Here is a 22,234-nt window from a genome sequence, read left to right as displayed (position 1 = left end):
ATTTGATGAAAATCTGTTGAAAACTGAAAATGTTATAATTTTTAATTGTCTTAATTTCTCGATTGTTCCTATGGGAGCTATATGATATAGTTGTCCGATTTTCATTAAATTTTATTCAAAATTGTAGAGTATAGTAAAATGAATATATCTTAAATTTTATCAAATTCTGTTGAAAACTGAAATTGTTATAATTTTTTTTGTAAAAATTATCCGATCATTCCTATGGCAGCTATATGATATAGTCGTCCGATCCGGCCCGTTTCGACATATATACGAGTGAGAGTATATAGAAGGCTAACTACAAAGTTTCATTCAGATAGCTTCAAAACTGAGAGACTAGTTTGCGTAGAAACGGACAGACGGACAGAAGGACAGACGGACAGACGGACAGAAGGACAGACGGACAGACGGACAGACGGACAGACGGACAGACGGACATGGCTAGATCGACTCGGCTGTTGATCCTGATCAAGAATATATATACTTTATATGGTTGGAGGTGCCTCCTTCACTGCGTTGCAAACTTCTGACTGAAATTATAATACCCTGCAAGGGTATAAAAATCACTTGCAAAACGCTCACAAAGGAGCAAAGCAAAAACTAAGCAAAAATTGTGCGCTCTTGTGTATCAACGGATACTTTAAAATTTATTTCAATTAATAAAATACTGGGAAAGATAATTTATATTATATTATAAAATAAAATAAAATAAAATAAAATCTTCCCTTTTCTAGGCCACCAGCCTTTAGCAAACTTAGATCAATTAACACAAAAAGCGAACCCCCGTTAAGTAACTATCTATATAAAATAAACCTGAATAGACATCCTTGGATTAAATTATGAATGTACAAACGATGTCTATAGACATTCTCATTTATTTAAAATAACAATGAAACTGCGTTTTGATAATAGTTGATGATGTCGTCTTCTTCGAATGCATTTAATATGATCAGGATTTCGTCTATTAGACGAAAAGTATCCTTTTCGCACAAAAATATGATATCCTTCTTAATTTGACGGTTAAAAGAAAGTACGTATAGAGATTCTTTCGTTTCAAAACCGTCTATCAGCAAACGTCGTAGTTCTGATTCAGCATTCTCAGCGAACTTGTCAAGCAAACAACTGAGTTTCCGGATTGTCTACTACTTCCTACTTTGTCGTTAACGCCATCCAAACAAAAAAATTGGTTCCACCTGGAAATGCCATAGTTTAGTATTGGTGCTGGTAGGCAAATATTTGGATGCGCACTTCTTTTTAGTTTAGTATTGGTGCTGGTAGGCAAATGTTTGGATGCGCACTTTTGATCCTTGCTACATTTTAAGTTGCGTCGCTTCCAAAAAAGGTCGTAAGTTTTACCAATATTCGCCGTACAAGAAAAAATGAATGTAAGGTGTCGTGTATTTACACATAAATTGTTTTAATCTTAAATTTAATTGAATTTTAAAAATTATATATGCAAAAATCTTGTACGTTGTTTTAGTAATAATTAGAAAAATTACCAAATGGTACACAACAATATATATAATGCCCCAACAAATAATAAACATATAAAAATGTTTAATTTAATTTACAGCAATGCCTTGCTATGTTTCTTTCTCTTAAATTTCAAGCTAAATACCAGCTTTCTGCATAAATTGGATATAAATTTATTTGATTAGAAAAAAATTCAGTACAAATTTTTCATAAAATGATTTCTTAAAACTAAATTTTTAGATCTAAACTCCAATATTCCAATTGGGTCTATTTTTTTCTTCCAGCAATATACATATGTACATATATATACAGTTGTTCATTATAAATAAAATACAAACTTACTTAAATATATATAGTAGTAATATAATTTTATTCAACTCAACTACTAAATAATTTAACCATCTTTAAAAAGATATCAACAATTTGGATCCCCAGTATGATTATAAAATATATTACAGACGTTAGAACCGGTATGAAAAATATTGTTCTATTTGCTTGTATTTATATAACACGTTTTTTAAAATTCTATAAATATTGCTACTGCAACATAAGAGCGTTTAAATTACGCTGTAATATTGTATCCTTAACAGAATTGAAAACAATATTAATATTGCGCGTATTAATGGCAGTGGTAAAATGATGGTAGATCCTACTGGGGCTGCTCCTTCGGCGAACGTTCATAAACATTTGTAATATGAAGTTTTGGACATCCATAAGAGAGTGAGGATTTCCATTAAACTGTGGATAATACCAGCGAATATCAGTCTCAGGATTACCAACTTTCTGCTCCAGCAAATCGGTCTTGTTCAAAAATAATATAATTGAAATTCCCTTAAATGTGTTGTTGTTGACAATGGTATCAAATATATTCTTAGATTCATCTAAACGATTTGTTCTTCTGTAATTGAAATAAGTGCGGTTTAGCCACCTTAAACGATTATAGTTGTGTACAATTTTACCTGTCTTCCGCAAGCACCTGATCAAACTCTGAACTAGATACCAGAAATATAATCGACGTCACAGAAGTATCAAAACATCTTGTCCACTTTTGACGTTGAGTTCGCTGTCCACCAACATCAACAAATACAAATGGAATGTTCTGCAATTACAAGTTGTTTTTAGAATCAACTTTAGATTATAAGTGAGTCTATTAAGCCACCTGTATTTTCACACTAAATTCATAAACACCTTTAGTTGCTTTGCGACAGTGTAAAATATCTTTGTGCGAGGGTTCATATTCTGGGTTGGCCAGTCGTTCAATGTCGTCTAGAAAATAGCTAACAGAATCGCACTGAAAAATTACATAAATTACATAAATAATTAAATTCATAAATTAAAGTGAAAATCTTAATTTTCTGTCCACCAAAAAAGGCTTACAATTTGAAATTCACGTCGTCTCTCATACGCTCTTCTAATGCCTCGATCCTGCCATAGGCGATGTATTAATGGAGCGTACTCCATAAATCTAGGTGTCTCTATTGAATAGCATTCCATTAATTTAGCTTCTTTAGCATCCGCCTCGCGGCCGTCGCTTCCCCATGGGATGTCCAGCTTTTCCCGAGCGTCCAGCAACACTTGCATACCTTCAACGTAAAAAAGGTTAGTTAGGTAACAGATTTTAGTTTAACAAATTTCGGACTCACCCCTAATAACATTTTGGTAAATCACATGCTGATATTCACGTAGCAATTCGGGTTCAAAATTTATCCCATGAATGATACGCATTTGTTTGAGAAAAGTCGACTTTCCCGATTCTCCAGCGCCTAGGAGGAGCAGTTTAACCTATAGCCAAATGTATGTTAAGATTAAAAATATAACATTTTTTCCGTTATTATTAGTATAGTTCAATTTTCCACTCCCACTAAGCCTACAACGATTCGAATTCACTAGATATACATGTACCCTTCAGTACCAAAATTCCTTTCCTGCCCGATTCCTGGTGTCATGTTATAAAAACAAAAACAAATCTCATGGGTTTCGGTAAGAGAACTCCGAAACAAAGTAGGCAATGAAAATTCTATCTGTGTTCGGATACTGCCAAACAATTAATTGTTGTTTTTAAAGGGATTCGGAGCAGTGGTTCCGAAATTAGATTGAGATGATGAAAAATATTATTTAACAAAAAAAAAGAATCGATAGTCTCGTCAGTGAAATCGATTTTTTCACAGCTCTAATGGAAGCTGAAGTATTCACAAGTGTTTTGCAATGTAATTTATTAAATATTGTTAGTGTTATATTGTACTTATTTGTATTCAGTTAATAAAAACTTTTAAACCTGGACTCTTTTTTAACCTAGACGATGTGAACGGAAGTCCATTATATATTCAGTATTTGTTTTCTTCTTAATTGGTGTGTATATTTATGGAAAATATTGTCCATTTGATTCTAACATACATATGTATATGAATATCATATGTATTTTACTAACAGATTGACGAGGCAACAGCCGGAAGGAAAGACACGTAACAAACGTTTAGGGGAAATGCAAGAAGTTATGCTAAGAAAAATTGTTGTAATTATTGAACAAATTATAAAGTTTTTTAAATTAATAAAAAAATGTATTATAAATTGCGTCAGATATTTACTATGAGGCGGGGGGTTACAGGGATCTTCTACACGTTTTCTTGGGATTCCAATCTGATTCTACTCTAAATTCCACTACGATTCTTTGGTGACTCCTTTGAGAGTCCTACCTGATTCTACTCTGAATTCCCCTACGATTACTGCCTGATTCCGTCCCAAATTCCTGGATGATTCTGTTCAGAATCCCTTCTGATTCAGGGGGGAAATCGTGCCGAAATTCACGACAAATTCCTGGCAGGATTCCTTTATGATTCCCTGAAAATTCCTCGGGTAGTCCGAATTCAGGTTTGCTAACGCCTGGATGGCTTTTATGAAAGCTCCCTAATGATTCAGGATGGAGTCCTGTCTATTCCAACCTGATTCAGACCTGAATCCTAAGGGAATGGTACTGAAGGGTTGTTATAGAACATTTTGCTGTCACCCCAAATTCCTGGCGAGAGTGGAGAAATTATTACAAGAGAGAGACTATATCAGGGAGAGAGGTAAAAAGTAAAAACCAAGTCCCGAGTACTAGCAGAAACGAAGAAGGCGTTTAATAGCCTTGCTGAGAATAATGATGTACAAGTTACCTGGGTACCGGATCACAACCAACATCCGAGGGAGCGAAAAAACAGACAAATTAGCCAGAGCAATCTCTGCAGGCCTAATCACTGACAAAAATACCGATTTCACTAAAATCGGATACAAGTTCCACGAGGAAACGCAGGGGATTACAGAAATGTTGGGCAAATTTTGATAGCGCCAATGAAACGATCGTAACCACAGCTGCTACTTGCCTTTTGACAAAGTTATTTTTGTTGTTTTTGGCAAAGTCATACCTTTGTTGGGTCGAATTGGTTTTCTTTTAAAATAAAAAGTCACACTAGTTTTAAGTTTTATTATAGTATTTAATGATATTATGCATTCAGTATATTAGATTAGTATAACGTGAATATAGTTCATAAATACACGTAGTTTTAGTTGGGTTTTGATCGCGTCGTTTTCTTTAGTTAATGGTGGTTTCAGCCGTCGCACGTTTTCTCATCGTCGTCTCTCGTCGCGAAAACATCCTCTTGACCTTTAGCGGTCTTCTCCATCTGGAGTGTGGTGGGTTAGACTGATTGAAGATGCCAGCCCCTTTCCCACAACTCGGCCTTTCTTTTAATCATTCGTTCAGAATATATTGTCATCATTGTGGCTATATAATACCACGGTAGAGTATCTCGGCCCATCAGCAGATACAATATATATTTTTTTAACGTCATATATATCTTTCTGATTCACCTTGGTAATTCGATAAACTTAGGCTTTAACTCAAGTCCACCGCCAAGTTGAGTACGCTTTTTGCAACAAGATCGCAGACTTTGTATTTTGCTGCAGGTCTTTGTCTTTGGTTATACGTGTGCTTCTTCTCGCCCTGTTTAACTAGAATTTGCTGAAAACATATAGATCAACTCTTGATGAACAATGTACATGCACGTCAGTTTTTGGGCGCATCTTTAGGCCTATAGTCGTTCAAATGGCGTCGTGTGTGTACTCCTAGAGTAAGTCATATTAATAGTCTGCTGAAAAACGCTTACAAATTTGTACCATTTGCTTGGATCGTCTTAGGATAACTTGGACAGGACAAATAATTTTAGTGTTAAGACGTTCCACTTGGCAGTTTAGTCCTAGAAGGCCAATTGTCACTGCGTGAAGTTTGATGTTTTGTTGGTACAATACTGCTTAAAATCCTCAGATCTGAAGGCAGTACCACGATCGGCTATGATTTGGTCAGGATTCCCAAAAATTGCGCTTTGTGCATCCAATCTGGCCATGACGTCTTCTGAAGATATTGTTTTTGTTGAATACAGCCAATTTGGTAACAGAATTTGGTAAATCCATCAATGACAGCAAGAATGAGCTTATACGCCTTATGAGTAGATTCGAGCGGACCTAAGAAATCGATGTGAAACGTTTGAATTTAATTTCGCGTTGAAATGCTGGTGGCACAACTATCACCTCGTCGTCGTCAACTAGCTTACAAAGGAGACCAGAATTCATAAAGAAATTAGTGTGGTTCGGCTTCTCTTTCAGGACACCAATAATAGCTTTCGTTTCTCGTGCTGGACTGAATATGTTTTAATTGGCTGTGCAAAGTTTCAACGGAGATCATCATAACAGGGTATCTGCTTACACTGCTTACTGCTCTCTTCTCCATCGTAGTGTTGCAATCGCGAACTAATTTGAAGTGCATTCCTAGGATATAAACTCTGAATTTTCGGATGAATTCAACCACTGCCAAAATCTTTCTCATAGCTTTAAAAATTTCGGTAGGCGTCTGTTGTTTTATTACTCATATAGTAGACTGAATGGATCTGACCATGATACATTTACGAGGGTAGTCTCTTCGGGAGTCAAAGCGCTTGGGGTTTGCTCGCAACACGAAAAGAAATATAATGCCTCATTTGCACCTCAAAATTGTTATAAATTACAATGTAGAAAAAATGTACTACTCGTTTTATTTTAAAAAGACATTTTTTGTCCCATACATAATCTAAGGGTTAATCAAAACATTCTATTGTTGTCCCGCTTGCATTTACTAGGTTGAGCCTTTCTCACTCGCACTCATTGCTATGATTGAAGAGGTACCAGAGGAGACTTTTGTAGTAAAACTGCTCTGAAACCATCAATCGACGCATATGTATTCAGCTTCGCTTCGTATTTTGGATAAAAAATCTTGAGCACAGGCTTTTGGGTTATCAAATTCTTACGCGTATTGAAAGCACTTATCTCTCTATCAGTAAAGACAAACTTGGCGTCGTGCTTTAAAAGATCAGTAAGAGGCTTTGCAATGATCGAAAAGAATAAACTTCCGAAAATATCCAACTAAGCCTAGGAAGCTCTGTAGTTGTTTCTAGTTTATCGGTACGGGAATTTCATCAGGCTTTGGGCTTTTCGTCGGAGATACTAATCTTTTGGTCTTCGATAGCGTGTCCTAAAAATTCAAATTTTTCCTTCAGAAAAATTTTTTTTTTAGATTTACCATCAAGCCAAATTCTTCACATCGAATAACTGTTTTAAGGTTGGATATGGCTTGTTCTTCATTTGCAACAGGAACTAAAATATCATCGACATATCGCAATACCAGAATGAGTCAAGTTTCGGAAGATTGCGTTTACGTGTCTTTGAATACACCTGGAGAATTCGTGAGTCCAAATGGAACTTTTAGGAACTAGCACTGGACATTGTGGGTAACGAAGGATGTAAACTTTCGACTATCCTTCTCAAGGGTTATATAAAAGAACCCGTTTTTGAGATCAAGCTTGCTGAATATATATGTTATTTCGACTTTAGATTCGTGACTTTTTTTATTTTTTATTTTTACTCCGTCGCGATTTATTTGAATTTCGGCATTATAACAAAATTCTGCAACAAACACAACTTGTGCGTCTAAAAAATCAGATGAAACTATCAAAAAGTTTTCTTGAAACATGTGACCGTCAACATCAAACTCATCTTTAAATGAACCGAATGGTTCCACCCTGTTTTGATTTCCAAACCCAACAAGAACAATGTTTACAGCAGTTAGCTTTGGCTTATTTAAGTTTACCCATGTTGCTCATGACGTTGTATTACTTATACTTATACGTATACTTCTTTTGCTTCATAGAAATTTCATTGCCCATCGAAAATTTCTCTTCGGTAACTTTACGCGTATTGCTCGATTTCGTCAACTGTGCAATTTTTCGAAATATGACCATAATTGATACAATTAAAACACTTTCGAGCGTTGCTGCTATTAGCGCAAAATAAAAGCAATTCAGTTTCATTGGAACGGAAACGTCTTAAATATTTAAACTTTTTGTCCTGATTTTTAGGTTTTCCGTACTTTCACCGAATTTTCTCGTAACTTTTTGACTTTGCTTTGAGATGTTTCATGTGTTTTGCATTGTACAGAATAGATTTATTGACGCTCAAATCGTTTATACCATCCTATTCCTGTACGCCCTTATTGTTTTTAATTTTTCCCTCAGACAACTTTTTATGTAAATTTCAACATTTCCCAGGATTTAATACCGCGCTCACTCATAATAAACATTTTGGCAAGGTATTTGAGAGACCGTTTCGCAAAAATTAATTTTTGGAGATCATCCCAATACATAATTGAAGCCACCGAAAAAAAATCTGGTACCTCTTCAATCATAGTAATGAGTGCGAGTGAGAGGGGCTCAACCTAGTAAGTGCGAGCAAGACAACAATAGAATGTATTGATTAACCCTTAGATGATGTATGGGGCTTTAAGTTTTCTCTTGTAATAAAACGAGTAGAACATTTTGTTTTTATAATTTAATTTTTAACAATTTTGAGCTGAGGCGTTGTTTTTGTTTTTGCGTGGCGAGTCTTTTGTTTAAATGCTTAATCCCAAAGTATTTTATTGTCTTAAACAACATTTTTGATATTTTTTTTTTCAAATTTTATTGTTAAAAAACCATTTAACATCTTGAAAAATTTACATAAATTGAAATATTTTAAAATTTCAATTTGAGTATGCAGATTTGTTAACCCATTAAAAACTAGCACTGAACAGTTTTCGGAATCGAAATTAATGTATTTTTGTCTAAGTTGTGAGTTTTTAAAACTGTTGGTTGTAGTAAAATCGTCATACAAAAACGACCCAAAGAATGCGAATATTTATACCCTTGCAGGGTATAAATGCAGTGAAGGAGTCGTTTCCGACCCTATAAGTCATATATATTATTGATCAGCAAGAAAAAGGGAATCTTTCTGAGCATATAGGAGAGACAAAAATTTTTGACTATGTAGATTTATTAAACTACTAGCTGTACCCTGCCACGTTTCTCTGTGGCATATTGTGGTTGCACGCATAAGAAATAAGTCAAACAAAAATAAATAATTTTCAAATTCATTTAATTCTGTAATACTTGTGGGTATGCAATATTCTTCGTTTCTCCATTCTCCGCGTAAATATAAAGACTATCTGGTTTTCCGACATGGGAACACGCAACATATAATTGTCCGTGTGAAAAACAATCTGCATCCAAATATAGACCACACAACTCCAGAGATTGACCTTGAGCTTTATTAATGGTCATTGCGAACGCCAAACGAATGGGAAACTGCAATCTCTTGAACTGGAACGGTGTATCAGTCGAGATCAGAGGAATCCTAGGAATAAGGACATCTTCACCTTTGAAAGGACCAGTTATGTTCGTGGCTTCTACTACGTTGTTCATCAATTTCTTGACTGCGAGTCGCGTACCGTTGCAGAGTTTCGGCTGATTTATATTCCGGAGCATGATAATCAGCACACCTATTTTTAATTTCAATATGTGTGGTGGCATTCCAGGCAGATCAAGTGAGTTTAGAAATTCCGTAGGGTAATTAACTGTTTCCTCTGCCTCCACAACGGTATCTATCGACTTATATGTAATTTCGTCAGTTTCTATGCTGGATTGGATTACATGATTGAGCTGGTAGACATCTTTGTTCTTGGCAGCGAGAATCGCACGTCCACTGAGCCAATCGTGATTTCTATAATTTATTCGGATATCGGGGAACACTTTTTGGATAAGTCCTTCCTTCGATGTAACTAAATTACAGAAATTCTCAGGCAATACTATTTTTCTCGACGTCTCATTGACTGGCAGCTTTCCGTTCCCTATGTCCAGTAACTGTCGTGAGAATAAGTTGGCTGAGTCATCGTTCTGTAACTGGACACGCATATTCGTCTTCAACTGTAATATTCGTACATTTTGCCACAATATAGAATATTTCAGGCAAGCACTTATCTCGTCAGCTGGTGTCGATCGTGAAATCACAGGCAACTTTTGCCTGAAATCCCCTGCGAGCAATATTAACGCATTCCCAAATGGTTGGACAGCTCCACGCAATTCCCGCAATTATCGATCGAGAGCCTCCAGCGATTTTTTGTGTGCCATCGTGCATTCATCCCAAACAATGAGTTTACATCTTTGCAATACTTCTCCCATGCCAGATGCTCTGGAAATGTTGCACGTAGGAGTCTCGATGATTTGTATGTTCAACGGCAACTTCAGCGCTGAATGAGCAGTCCTCCCACCAGCTAACAATGTCGCAGCGATTCCAGATGAAGCAAGATCTAAAGCTATGTCTTTGTTAAATCGAACCGTAGCCAGAATCAATGTAATGAGGAATGTTTTCCCCGTTCCTCCTGGAGCATCCAAGCTTCAGCTACCCTTGCCCTGTCGCGTTCATTATTTTGAGAATGAATCAAATCGATTGCTGCAGAACGCGACTGCCTAACTCTCAATCGTTTTCTCTCAAGCCTATCTGATCGTCTTTCTGCTGATTCCGCGTTGTGCATCTGCATTGCTCTCAGCCGCTCAGTCTCTCGGATGGAGGCCCGTTCTTCGTCAGTCATATTCGTAATCTTACGTGTTTTTGCTTCTGTATTGCGAGTACGACGACCCAAACTCGACTTCTTGGGTGGCATGACTTCGTTTCTTACTGAACCTGAACAAAAAAATAAAATTTTAATCTCCAATTTCTTCTTACAATATGTTTTGAATGTTTGACAGGAAATGCTTCGATTCAGCTGGCTGCCTGTAGAGGGCGCAGCAGTCGGGGCACGGGGAAACGCGAAAAAAACTGATATATTCGCAAACGCAGATAAGCTATCAACATTAAAAGTAGACAATAACCGAGCTGGAACCTCAACGCATGTTGTGTCAAAATTTGGACTTAAACGGTTCAGAACTTTTCAAGTCTATAAAGGAAGTAGACAAACAGAGCATTTATATATATATAGATTAAAAACTAGCACATAACTGATTTCCGTATCGAATTTAATGGAGTTTTGTCTTAGGTATGAGATTTTTGAGCTTCGATTTGCCGAAAAAATGCTCATATAAATATCCGTACAAAGAATGCGTAATTATTTTTAAATATTGTCTCAAAGTACATATATTTTTATAATTATTCAATTTCTCCTAAACTTATCGATATAAAAATATCAAAAAATTCATATTCAGCTGGAGAAGAGATTATTGAAGAACTTGATATGTAGGCAAAAATACTTAAATAATTAATAAAAAATATTGTTTCACTACTCTAGTGTTATTTTTTAGCTATCATTAAAATCTACCTATTTCTAGCTTTTTTCAAGGGGTGGTTTACCTTTTTCATGACCTGAAGAGTTGGCAACACTGCGCTCGTTGTCTTCTTTTGCTGCTATGTGTTGCTTCGTACAGAGTGAAAACAAGTTTGAAACTTAAGAAATATTAAAGTGAAATAAGTATCACTCTTTGGAAGTCGTCGTTCTCACACTCGTATTCGTCGTAGTTTTCCACGTCTTCTCTCCTGTATGGCTGCAGATCGTAGCGTCGTCGTTATTCTTAAGTTTACAATTCAAAAACTCACACTTTCTTTTAGTTTTTCATCGTTTTTACGTCGACTTATTAATTTCACTTTTTCACGTAGGTGGCACTTGTCTTTTGACAAGTTCTTCAAATTATTTTCACCCCTTTAAGGAAATATTATATTTATTATTTCAGAATTTCGGTTATAATTTAATGAAAATCAGACGACTATATGATACATAAACTTTGAACATAAATATAAACCATTACTTCGTTGTTTTTTAACAGAACCCTGCAGTACCGTTAATCAAATAGTCATCAACAATTCGTAGATATTGTAGGATGACCCATATATATATATATATATATATATATATATGTATTTTTTTTTTTATTAAAAAAATATAATTTGCTGTTAATAGTATAATTTAGTTTGTAATTTTCAATGTTTACTTTTAATTATTATATATATATAAATTTCGTGTCACAGTGTTAGTTACCATACCCTCCAAAGCAGCTTTTTTTATGAAATTGTTTATTTATTTATGCTAATACTACTATTATCTATTATACCCCTTAAAGCCCCCCCCCCAGGCATCTTTCGATGTTGGAAATGGTGATAAAAAAGTTCAGTTTTAAAAATGATCAGTGAAAACAATTTTAGTCAATCAAGGAAATCCAAGTTACTGGCTCATTGTCATTTCAAGATATACGTAAAGTAAATGGGCAACAGAATCCAATGTATAAAGACTCTTAGCTTGTACTCGGCCTACTGGATGTCAACGAGTGAAAATGTATATCTGCTGAAGCAGCATTGATCTGTATACCAAAACCAATTCGTTTATTTTTCACTAAAGTGTTGTCTACAAGTATGCAACCCCCGACTGATTTATATTACACCAACACCATAAAAAGTGCAAAGCATTAATTGCTCTTGAGAATCTTTGCATTATTATTGCCAACTTACTTACTTCGATTTAAATTCGCTAAATCGAAGTGCATCCGATTTAAGAAACGCTGAAACACATAGTGAACTAAACACTATGAATAAGGAATAAAGAATCGTTTAGGGCTGCATTATGAACTCATTTTTAGCAGGATGAGGTGGGTTCTTCTTTTTGGATGCACCAGGAAGATCTGGCAAAAAATCCTAATTAAGGATCTGGCAAATTAATCCTAAGATGAAATAATGGTATCGTATTGGCCGTTGCATCATCAAGTATTGCGGGAACTTTATTAGATGGAGGCAGAACAACTTTTAAGCTGCTACTGAATATTAAAAAAAAAAACCCTTGACGTGTGCAACATAAAAAACAATCGCCCATGGCTAAAGTGCTAAAACAGTAAAAAATTATAATTCGTGATGAATGTACTGTGGCATATCAACATTATTTTGAGGCGTTGGCCGGGACATTAAAGGATATTAAAAACAACAGAGAACTATTTGGCGGCACTTTTATAGTCCTTTCAGGTGGCTTCAGACAAACACTCCCGTCAATCCACGATCAACATATGCTAATGAGATCAACGCTTGCCTTAAGTCATTAGCATTGTGGCTTTATGTTGGAAAAATACAGCTGCAATTACCACAGCAGTGCAATGGTACACGAGTAGACGTTCAAAAATTAATGAAAAACGATATCAAAGCCAGTATTTTAAATGGAAAGTTTCTAGGTCAAATTATATTATTACCACGAATTTATTTTATACCCACAGATATCCCCATTAAATTTATACGTATTGTTTGTAATCCCAGCACACCATGTTTTTCACGTGGCAGTTATACGTGGCATGCTCTTTCAAAAAAAAAAAGTCCTAGAAATATTTTATATAGCAAAAAATCATTAATCAGGTCATATATAATTTCCATATATAATTTATATTATATTAGTTATTAATGATCGAATTGCAATCTGCAAGGCGTACCGAAGTTTGCTTCCTCGTTTTAATTTTAATAGTGTTGCCCGAAATCATGAGGGCTTGCGAAAGCTTTTAATTAAAAACTGTTATAAATGCAATTAAAAAAAAATTTTATAACAAACTAAAAGTTGTATAAAACACTAGCAGCCCGTCCCGGCTTCGCACGGCATTAAACATTACATTTAGATTTGTCAATTTTAACACATTCATAATAATAATAATAATATGACACATATTCATCCTTTATTAATTTTTTTTTTTTTCAATTATTGAGGTCATAACCCTAAAAGAAAATACATTTATTTTGTTAGAGCTTCTCTGTAAACAATATTTGATGTTTTATTTTGTGGCAGCAAAATAAATTGATTTTCATTGGCTCCGACTCGCGATAGACCAACATACAGTTGACCATGATTAAAACATTTCTTTCGCAGATCAATCCATACTAATTCGAAGGTTTTGCCTTGTGACTTGTTAATTGTTAATGCGAAAGATGTTTTTACCGGAAATTTAAGCCGTTTAAATGGGACTGTCATATCATTTTGGATCATCGGTATCCTCGGTATATGAGCTAGTTGACCACCTGCTGGGCATATTATGGTTAAGAGGGCACTTCTGAATACATCAAGGTTCTGGCAAAATCATCTTCCTGGCATAAGGTGAAGAAGGCAGTCAGAGTTGTCGCTGGCGGATTCAGGACTCTTTCTTGCACATTTCTTTCTGTGAAATAGACACGTTGACCATTCTCCTAATGGACTGCCAAGTGAACTAAAGCTGGATAGCGTTCATGAATGTGGAATGAAAAAATTCTCCATGCAGCCTCGTTGCTGCTTATGTATCTTCCAGCCTGGTATTGAGATATTTCATCGAGAACTCGTACTGCATTGTTGTCACCATTTACTGCCTGAACACCAAAAGCTGCCATATCGCTGCCTTTATTCACGTACTTGCAGATATATTTAATCGATTTCACGGAATTGCAATATTCTACGTTGATGTGCGCTTGTATGATTTTGACAATAGTGTTGAGTATGGAACCACCCAACGATTGTCTACCTCAATATCACCAATTCTCATGTTTAAATTTGCCGAAGTCCCTCCATCTTCAGTTGACCGTCTCCTATACAGAGGATATCCATCGTCCCCTTTTACGGTGTTGGCTGTAAATGCTCGAGGATATCCCTTGAAACACTTCCCGTCTACCATGCATGGTGAACATGGGTTGAGGGTACCACATGGGCCATGGATCATGTTCTTGATGACAACTTCATGCAAATCCGTATCAACCTCGGCCCATGGAATCTCAGCGCATATAACATCGTCGATTTCGTCTGGAGTAATTTTATCATGCAGCCAAATCAGTATGTGCGCATGCGGCAATCCTCTCTTCTGCCATTCTACTGAATACATCCAGCACCGCACAGATCCAAAAACTCCATGTTTCACAATAAAATCCATCAGTGACTTGAGCTTTTGTCTGAAAACACGGGCTGTGATGTCATGCCTATCCCTATACGATTGTCCAGGAAATAACAGCTGTACTATCTCGTCCCAGGCTGGATTGCATTTGAATGTGATAAATAAGTCTGGACGGCCGTAGCAACGAACATATGCCATGGCATCTTGAGCATATTCATGCATTTGGCGTGGACTACCTATGTATGAGGATGGCAAAATCGTGAGCTTTCCAACGTTGGTTGTATTACGGTCATTCATCACAGCATCCCGCAAATGGATATATTCCTCTGACCGAAGTTTCGTCTGATTCAATCGAAGGAGCCTGACAGTATATGCAGACCTGATGCATCCGGCCAATAACAACATTGCGTCTCTCTCTGTGGAGGCCCGTTCTTCGTCACTCATATTCGTAATCTTACGTCTGTTTGCTTTTGTATTGCGAGTACGACGACCCAAACTCGACTTCTTGGGTGGCATGACTTCGTTTCTTACTGAACCTGAACAAAAAAATAAAATTTGTATCTCCAATTCCTTATTTCAATATGTTTTGAATGTTTGACAGGAAATGCTTTGTCTGCCTGTAGAGGGCGGTAGATGTAAGGTAGATTTTTGATATTTTTTTAACACCTTGGATTACGTTATCTTAATTTTAGTAAGGATGCCTATTTTTTTTTAAAATGAAATATAGCCTATAACACTCAGGAATGATGTAGCTTTCCAACAGTGAAAGAATTTTTCAAATCTGCCAAGTACTTTCGGAGCCTATTCAATACATACAAACAAACTTACATTACCTCTTTATATAATAGTATAGACAACTAATTTTGCTCTCTAATGTAACTGTATACGTAAGCAGTGTGTTGTCAACATCTTTTGTTTTTAGCAACAACAAAATTCGCCTGACAATTTTAAACAATTGAAAAATAAATCCATCAAAATCTGTTTAGCCGATGTGATAACACCAATAATTGACACCATTTATATAAAGATAGATACTGTATTTATTACAATTGCCTGTAGTGGTAGCAATAACACACATTTGCACATGTACATAGAGCTGTACAGTATTGAAGTGTTCTTAAAAGTACCGCCACCCATCTTTTGCTGTACCGCAGGATTGGACACGAGATCTAACGGAAAGTGGAGCAGCTTGGGCCTTCCAAAAAAGAACTACAAACGACACCGTCGGAATGCGTATTTGTTACAAGCCCGACAGAATGTGCTAGAAAAGAAAATACACTGAGAAATATATATAGTGACATATTCATCTCCCGACACCCCAGCCTCCTTACTTAATTACACAGCACTCGATATTTATGAAATTCTACCCAAGCCTTTAACGTAAACCTAAACCGTCACCGCACTTGATATTTAGAAATCCTACCCAAGCACTTATCGTAAACATAAACAGTCACAGCACTTTGCAGCGCTTTGATACAAACAAAAGACCCAGCTCAATATATATATATATATATAAATCATATATATATATATATATATATAAATCATATTTAATATATATAATTATATATATATATTATATAAATTATATATATATATATATATATATATATATCATATATATATATATATATATATAAATCATATATATATATATATATATATATATATATATATATATATATATATAAATCATATATATATATATATATATATTATTATTTATTATTATTATTATTATTTTTTTTTTTTGTTTTGTGATTTTGTGTTAAATTGGGAATTTAACATTTCTTAAGCCATTTTACGACTAACGACTAAAGAAGACAAATTGTTTGTTAAGGGCAGATGTCCCCGCCAGTTGCGAAATTCCTATTAAAATTTATGTTTTAGGATTGATGAGGCCCAATGCTTAGCTTGTGTTATTTCAAACTCGTGATCCCGGCCATGCAGTATTTATTTATAAAAAGAAAAAGCAATCTATCTGCCACTATTAAACTATACCCTTACCTCTGCGCGTCAAAAACGAATGTTTTTTAACGATGTGCTCCGACTCACATCAGGTGGGCAGAGGCAAGGATAGGTGTCTAGTACCTAGTACCTACATTAGTTTCGATGGAAAATTCAACATGTGACAGAAAATATGAATTATTGTGCATGGAGCATAGAACACGGAAAGGATCATGCTCGTCAAGATTCGTCTTACACATATTAAGGGCTATTGGACGAAATGACGAGAAGGCTTTACAGGGACAAAGTCTTAATTTGCATCTAGGTATGTGGAGCAAATTTGCCCGTGGCAGGTTCGACGATTCTTTAGGGTGGGGAGGCTTAAAAGTCGTACCCCGTCGGCGTATGAAGAAAGACGACGATGTGGGTCCCAGCTTAATCCTCGTAGAGCAACACAAAAGGAATTGTTTCGGAACAGAATAAGGTCTTAATACTTCGCATATTGAGGTGACCATACACACGAACAGTATTCAAGAATAGGACAAACCTTCGCTTAACAAAAGCAAAAACCCCTGTAGGTTGAACAATAATTAGACCAATGTGGTCATTAAAATTAAGGGTGTCGTTAAACAGGACTCCGAGATCTGTAACCGTATAGATGCGTTCAAGATCGCTCGCACCTATGTATAGAATAATTGGTGTGGATGCAATTATTCCGGTAAAATGACATAAATTTGCATTTGGAGTTGTTGAGAAAGAGATTATTAGCGCACTAGGATTGCATGTTATTGAGGTCCGTTTGCAGAAGCTTATGTGAATGAAAAATCGTCAATGGCAAACATACTTTGACGTCATCTGCGTACATCATCACATTTGAGTGAAGTGGCCCCAGGTGGCTCCCCTGAGGAACGCCAGAAGTGGCAAGAACCCGGTTTGAGAGAGAGCGCTTAAAGGCAACACGTTGAGTACGGTTGGATAAATATGTTGGAATCCAATTAGTCAATAAAACAGGGAAACCCAAGAGCATACGTCTCTTTAGTAATAGTAGGTGACTTACCGAGTCAAGGCTATGCTGTAATCGGTGAAGATAACGTTCGTTTGGTTTAATTTGAAAACATTTCTAATGACAGCACAAAATTCAAGAAGGTTTGTAGACGTTAATCTGTTTTTCATAAAGCCATGCTGAGATTACAGCTGCGCTGAAATCAGAAAGTAAGCTCTGCAATCCCTCTGTAGTTTTCGATATCGGATTTACTATGCTCCAGCGACCACTTTTCTTGATCAAAACCCATTTTTTAGATGTTGTCAAAATAAAGTGATTTTGATCTCGATGGATTAGAAATAGAGTGACCATCAACGTGGCATACCCAAAATGTACATAGGTGGCGCCACTCTCGCGGACGAGGCCTTTAATGTCAGCTGTTTGTACGCAAGCTAACGAGTAGAGTGAAATTGAGAAAAAAAATCATAATTTTAAAATTACAAAAACTCGAAAACAAACATGCCGAACTGAACCAAATTTTTCGTACATTGAATCAGTGATATTTAAAGTACTTGTTTTGTAATAGGAAATGTTTCAAGTTGATCTGGTATCTTTGTAATTTCATGTTAAAATATGCCTTCAAAAATATGTAACTTTTCATTGAAAGCTTATTTTTGAAAAGCTATACAAGGTGAGTCCCACCTAGTCCCACCTTGAGACCTATTGTGATTTGTAGGGAATTTCATACTTTTTTATTTGTATATAGTGAAATATCACAACATTTTCTATGAAAATGCCAATTAAAAAGTTGTAACACTGCCTTTATACTAAAGCAAACTGATAGAAATGCAATAAAATTGATCATATATAGTCATTAAGGTAAGACAAATGTCAAAATTAAATTGAATATCTTAAAAAGTGTTTATAATTAATTTTTCTGCAATTATAAGCAAAAACAACACTACATTTCTATTCTTTCAATGAAAACTATAGGAATTCGTTCGAATTAGTTAAAATTACATTATTTTTATGTAACTATGATAGATATAGGATAAATATAGTTTTCTGATCCGAACAAATTTTATCCAGTATCATCCTATAAGTAAATAAAGTCTCAAGAGTGTTTTCTGAAGAAACTTTTTAACTAATTGATCCAAAAATGTATATACATACTATAATATCTTTTAACTGTATTATAAAAGTTAGAACTAATAAAAATATTTCTTTGGAAAAGAGTTACACCTGATCTCCGAAAGCTCCTCTTAAAAAAGACGTTTTGCGGTGACCACTATATGTCAGAACTGGATCATCCGAAATTAAAAAACCAAACACATTTCGTTAGAGTAATGTCAAATCTAGTAAATAATCGAAGGAATAAGAAAATATTTTTTTTTTACGAAATGGCAGTTTCGCAAACAAAAAAATTTATTTTTCGCCTTAAATTGTTTATAAAAAATATAATATTTATTGGAAAGATTAATTTCGACTAATTTATAAAAAATATATTTAAGAAGGTCGTGTTAAAATTTGAGACTAATCGGACTAGCCGTTTTCGAGATATGTTGGTCACCGACTTTGAAAACACCAATTTAAGAAAAACACGTTTAAAGTTTGGAATGTACTTAAATAGGAACACTTTACATAGAAATCTCTCTGAAATGCCTTTTCAGATTTACTTATAACTCAGGAAATATTCACCGGAAATAAATCAAACTTTCTGTGTATATTCTTAAATATATTTACATTAAGATAATAAAATAAAATAAAAATCTATTTTTTTTTAATTCTAACTGTATGTAACCCCTTAAGTTACCGGAGTTATTAATTTTTTGCGATGTGCGTGGTACTTGACGCTCAATTACAGTGGCATTGTTTTTTCTAAATATTCACGAATAGCTAAATTTGATCATTTGGTCTCAGACGAAATGGCAACTACCGAAGACAGAGCTATACAATACAAATTTTAATCCTACGATCCAAAAATTAGGCTTAGAGCGGAGTTGCCGATTTTACCAGGACAATGAAAAGCCAGGCTCTTGTGCAGACCTGGGTGATCTGAACCTGCCCTTATGTGGTGAACCCTCCTGCCCAATCCCAGACCCTAACTTCATTGAGAACTTGTGGGTAATTTGGGGTTTAGCTATTCGCAAGAGGGCTGCATCCAATAAAAATTAGGTCAAAGCTGTCCTCTTGGAAGAATAGGCCAAGATTCCAAAGACCACATAAAAGTAGGTTTTTTTTTATGAAAACCCGTTCTAAGGATATAATCCAACTATATGAAAGCCACACAAAATAATAAGATTAAAATCTACTATATTTAATATAATGTTCCTCTTTAAAGATTAACAATGTTTCATACCAATTAACGAAAAGATTGATTATAATAATCGTCTTATCTCTGTTTTGTACTTTTACTTGGACGTACATACATATATCGCGCTAATGATGTTCCTAAATGTAAGCACTGCTCAGTAACTAACTTTAGTTCAGGGACTGTCTGCTAAATTGCATATGTTTATATGTTATAATCCTGACTTACCTGACGTCGAAACGTATGTTTTTCCTTCTCCAAGATCTTATCAATCTCTTTAGATTTAAAACGTTGCTCGAGTTCATCAGGAGTACTGCGCAGTCGTACCAAATATGTGAGAAAGTTTCCGCAGCTTCTAAGGCAAGCATAACGGGAACTCTGCAACCGACTACCTTGGCGTCGTAAATTTTCCGCTCCACTTGATATTAACCCGTCCGCAGTTCCCTCACCAGGACCCGTTACACCACGAGTTTCATGTCCTTCCATAAGATGTGTCAGGGTACCCCTCCGATTGCCACTGTTTTTTCTATTGTCGCTGCCACTGGTGTTAATATCGGTTATGTTTATGCCTTCGCCGTGCGCTAAAGTGGTCAATTTGCTTCTGGACATTACTGACAAGCCTGACGTGCGCACTTTCTATAGACACACACACACACAAAGACACAGAGACAAGCTGTACTGTCGCATTCACAGTAAACCAAGCTTCAGCTGTAGGCCCTTTGTAATATGTATAATCGTATTTGCTCCTCTCGTTAATACCTTCTTTGCTCTTGCAATACTTAGGGTCTGCAAAGCATAGACGGTTTATGACTTTTGTCGCAATGTCGAAATTTCCAAAACACTGCCGCATAATATACACTAGCTTTGTCGTATGTCTGCATCGCAGTAACAAAGTTCAGAAACATAACAAACACGACCACAGCACGAAATCATGAATAAATCTAAGAAGCTTTAAAAGAACCACCCGATATTTTCACTGAATTAGGCAAAAACATAAATTGACAAAATTAAAATTAGTAAATAAATTCGCATATCCCATAGAGCTGGCAATATCATTGGAAATCGATAGTATAATATGTCCAGTAATAAGTATATATCGATATTTACTTACGTCTCGTTTCTACTTCTTGATTCGTTATGTCACATTAAAATCCAGTATTGAACAGAATCAAAATTTTTAAACTTCATGAGTGCATTGTTAGCTAATCGATATTGAACACCTATAAGATATCAAACTAAAATAGGATAAAAAAATTAATACAAGCAATAGCTATTTTTATTCCGATGAAAGAATAATTGAAAACTCGAGATCGTAGCGCGTATAAATTCTCCGATTCTCTGAAATCAAATTAAAATGTCCACGGATCACCAGAAGCGAGCGCTTACTTAACGTCTCACAAAAGAAAAAAAAAAATCAAGTGACCCACTCACCAGGTTGATAGTCTTTTGTTTAAATTTTAATCAATGTGACAGTAGTTGCATTACAAAAGAAATCCGAGGAAAATAAACCATATAGTTGTCTCTTTCACTGTTCTAATGAACTCTCCTATGAATGAAAACTGCATTACTGTCACAGCGCCATTAGATCAGTATATTGTTATCGGTTCAATTTGTCACCAAGTATATTTTATGTAAGTCTATCGTTTTTGAATTCATTAGCCAAGTCACTTTGCTCGCACTTTTTTAAAACAAAAGACAATAGAGTCATTAAGATGAATTAAAACCATACATACGTTTTGCTATGAGGCTAATTTTTTTATTCCAACTACACAAAGTTGATAGCGTAAATATCTAAAATCAGAATGCACCTGATAATATGAGTACACACAAGAACAAGCAAGTGCGTATGTGTGCGTGAATGAGTGAACATCTGTTCGCAGCCCTGCAGTACCTGTGATCAACAAAAAATCAACGTTTCATTAACAGTCAAGGGGGTGCTGTTGATTTTTCATCAATGACAGGACATACAAACTGTTGATTTTTTTAACATGGGCATGTCCTAAGCTGTCATCTATAAAAAATCATCAACAATTAATCGATGATTCATCAACAAATTCATCATCAATTCATCGATGTTTCATCATCAATTCATCGATGTTTCATCAACAAATTTCTCAACGGCCGGGCCATGGTACTGAAGACGACTGCCGTTTAGGCTACCGCCGTAACTGTATCGTGGGCAGAGCATCGTAGTAGAAGTCGCAGTCGGCAGAGGGTCGATTCGGTAGAAGTCGCAGTCGGCAGAGCGTCGCTTCGGTAGAAGTCGCAGTCAGTGCATTG

At 35.5% G+C, this 22,234-nt stretch overlaps 1 protein-coding gene and 1 long non-coding RNA gene across 3 annotated transcripts; one reads left to right on the top strand and one right to left on the bottom strand.

The window, feature by feature from the left end:
- Positions 1 to 1,622: 1,622 nt before the first annotated feature.
- Positions 1,623 to 21,523, bottom strand: cta (Guanine nucleotide-binding protein subunit alpha cta). Of its 2 annotated transcripts, none has more exons than XM_086826047.1 (7): positions 21,386 to 21,523; positions 20,183 to 21,189; positions 3,117 to 3,255; positions 2,851 to 3,056; positions 2,633 to 2,764; positions 2,433 to 2,572; positions 1,623 to 2,371 (listed from the first exon to the last, which is right to left on the bottom strand). In XM_086826047.1, the coding sequence occupies exons 2-7, from the start codon at positions 20,561 to 20,563 to the stop codon at positions 2,011 to 2,013; spliced, it is 1,359 nt and encodes a 452-aa protein (XP_086682173.1). In that variant the 5' UTR covers positions 20,564 to 21,189; positions 21,386 to 21,523; the 3' UTR covers positions 1,623 to 2,010. The 2 variants fall into 2 exon arrangements, with proteins under 2 accessions (XP_086682173.1, XP_086682174.1); XM_086826048.1 differs by lacking the exon at positions 21,386 to 21,523 and adding an exon at positions 11,194 to 11,539 and having other exon boundaries at positions 20,183 to 21,026.
- On the top strand, positions 3,621 to 4,041 carry LOC110188782 (uncharacterized). Its single transcript, XR_015270181.1, has 2 exons — positions 3,621 to 3,822; positions 3,904 to 4,041. It is a non-coding gene; the product is annotated as an uncharacterized LOC110188782 (long non-coding RNA).
- Positions 21,524 to 22,234: the final 711 nt, after the last annotated feature.

The sequence above is a fragment of the Drosophila serrata genome, unplaced genomic scaffold (assembly GCF_035046125.1).
Source record: "Drosophila serrata isolate PLE 108 unplaced genomic scaffold, ASM3504612v1 contig_125, whole genome shotgun sequence".
Classification (NCBI taxonomy): Eukaryota; Metazoa; Arthropoda; class Insecta; order Diptera; family Drosophilidae; genus Drosophila; species Drosophila serrata.
This window is presented reverse-complemented; position numbering and strand designations above follow the sequence as displayed.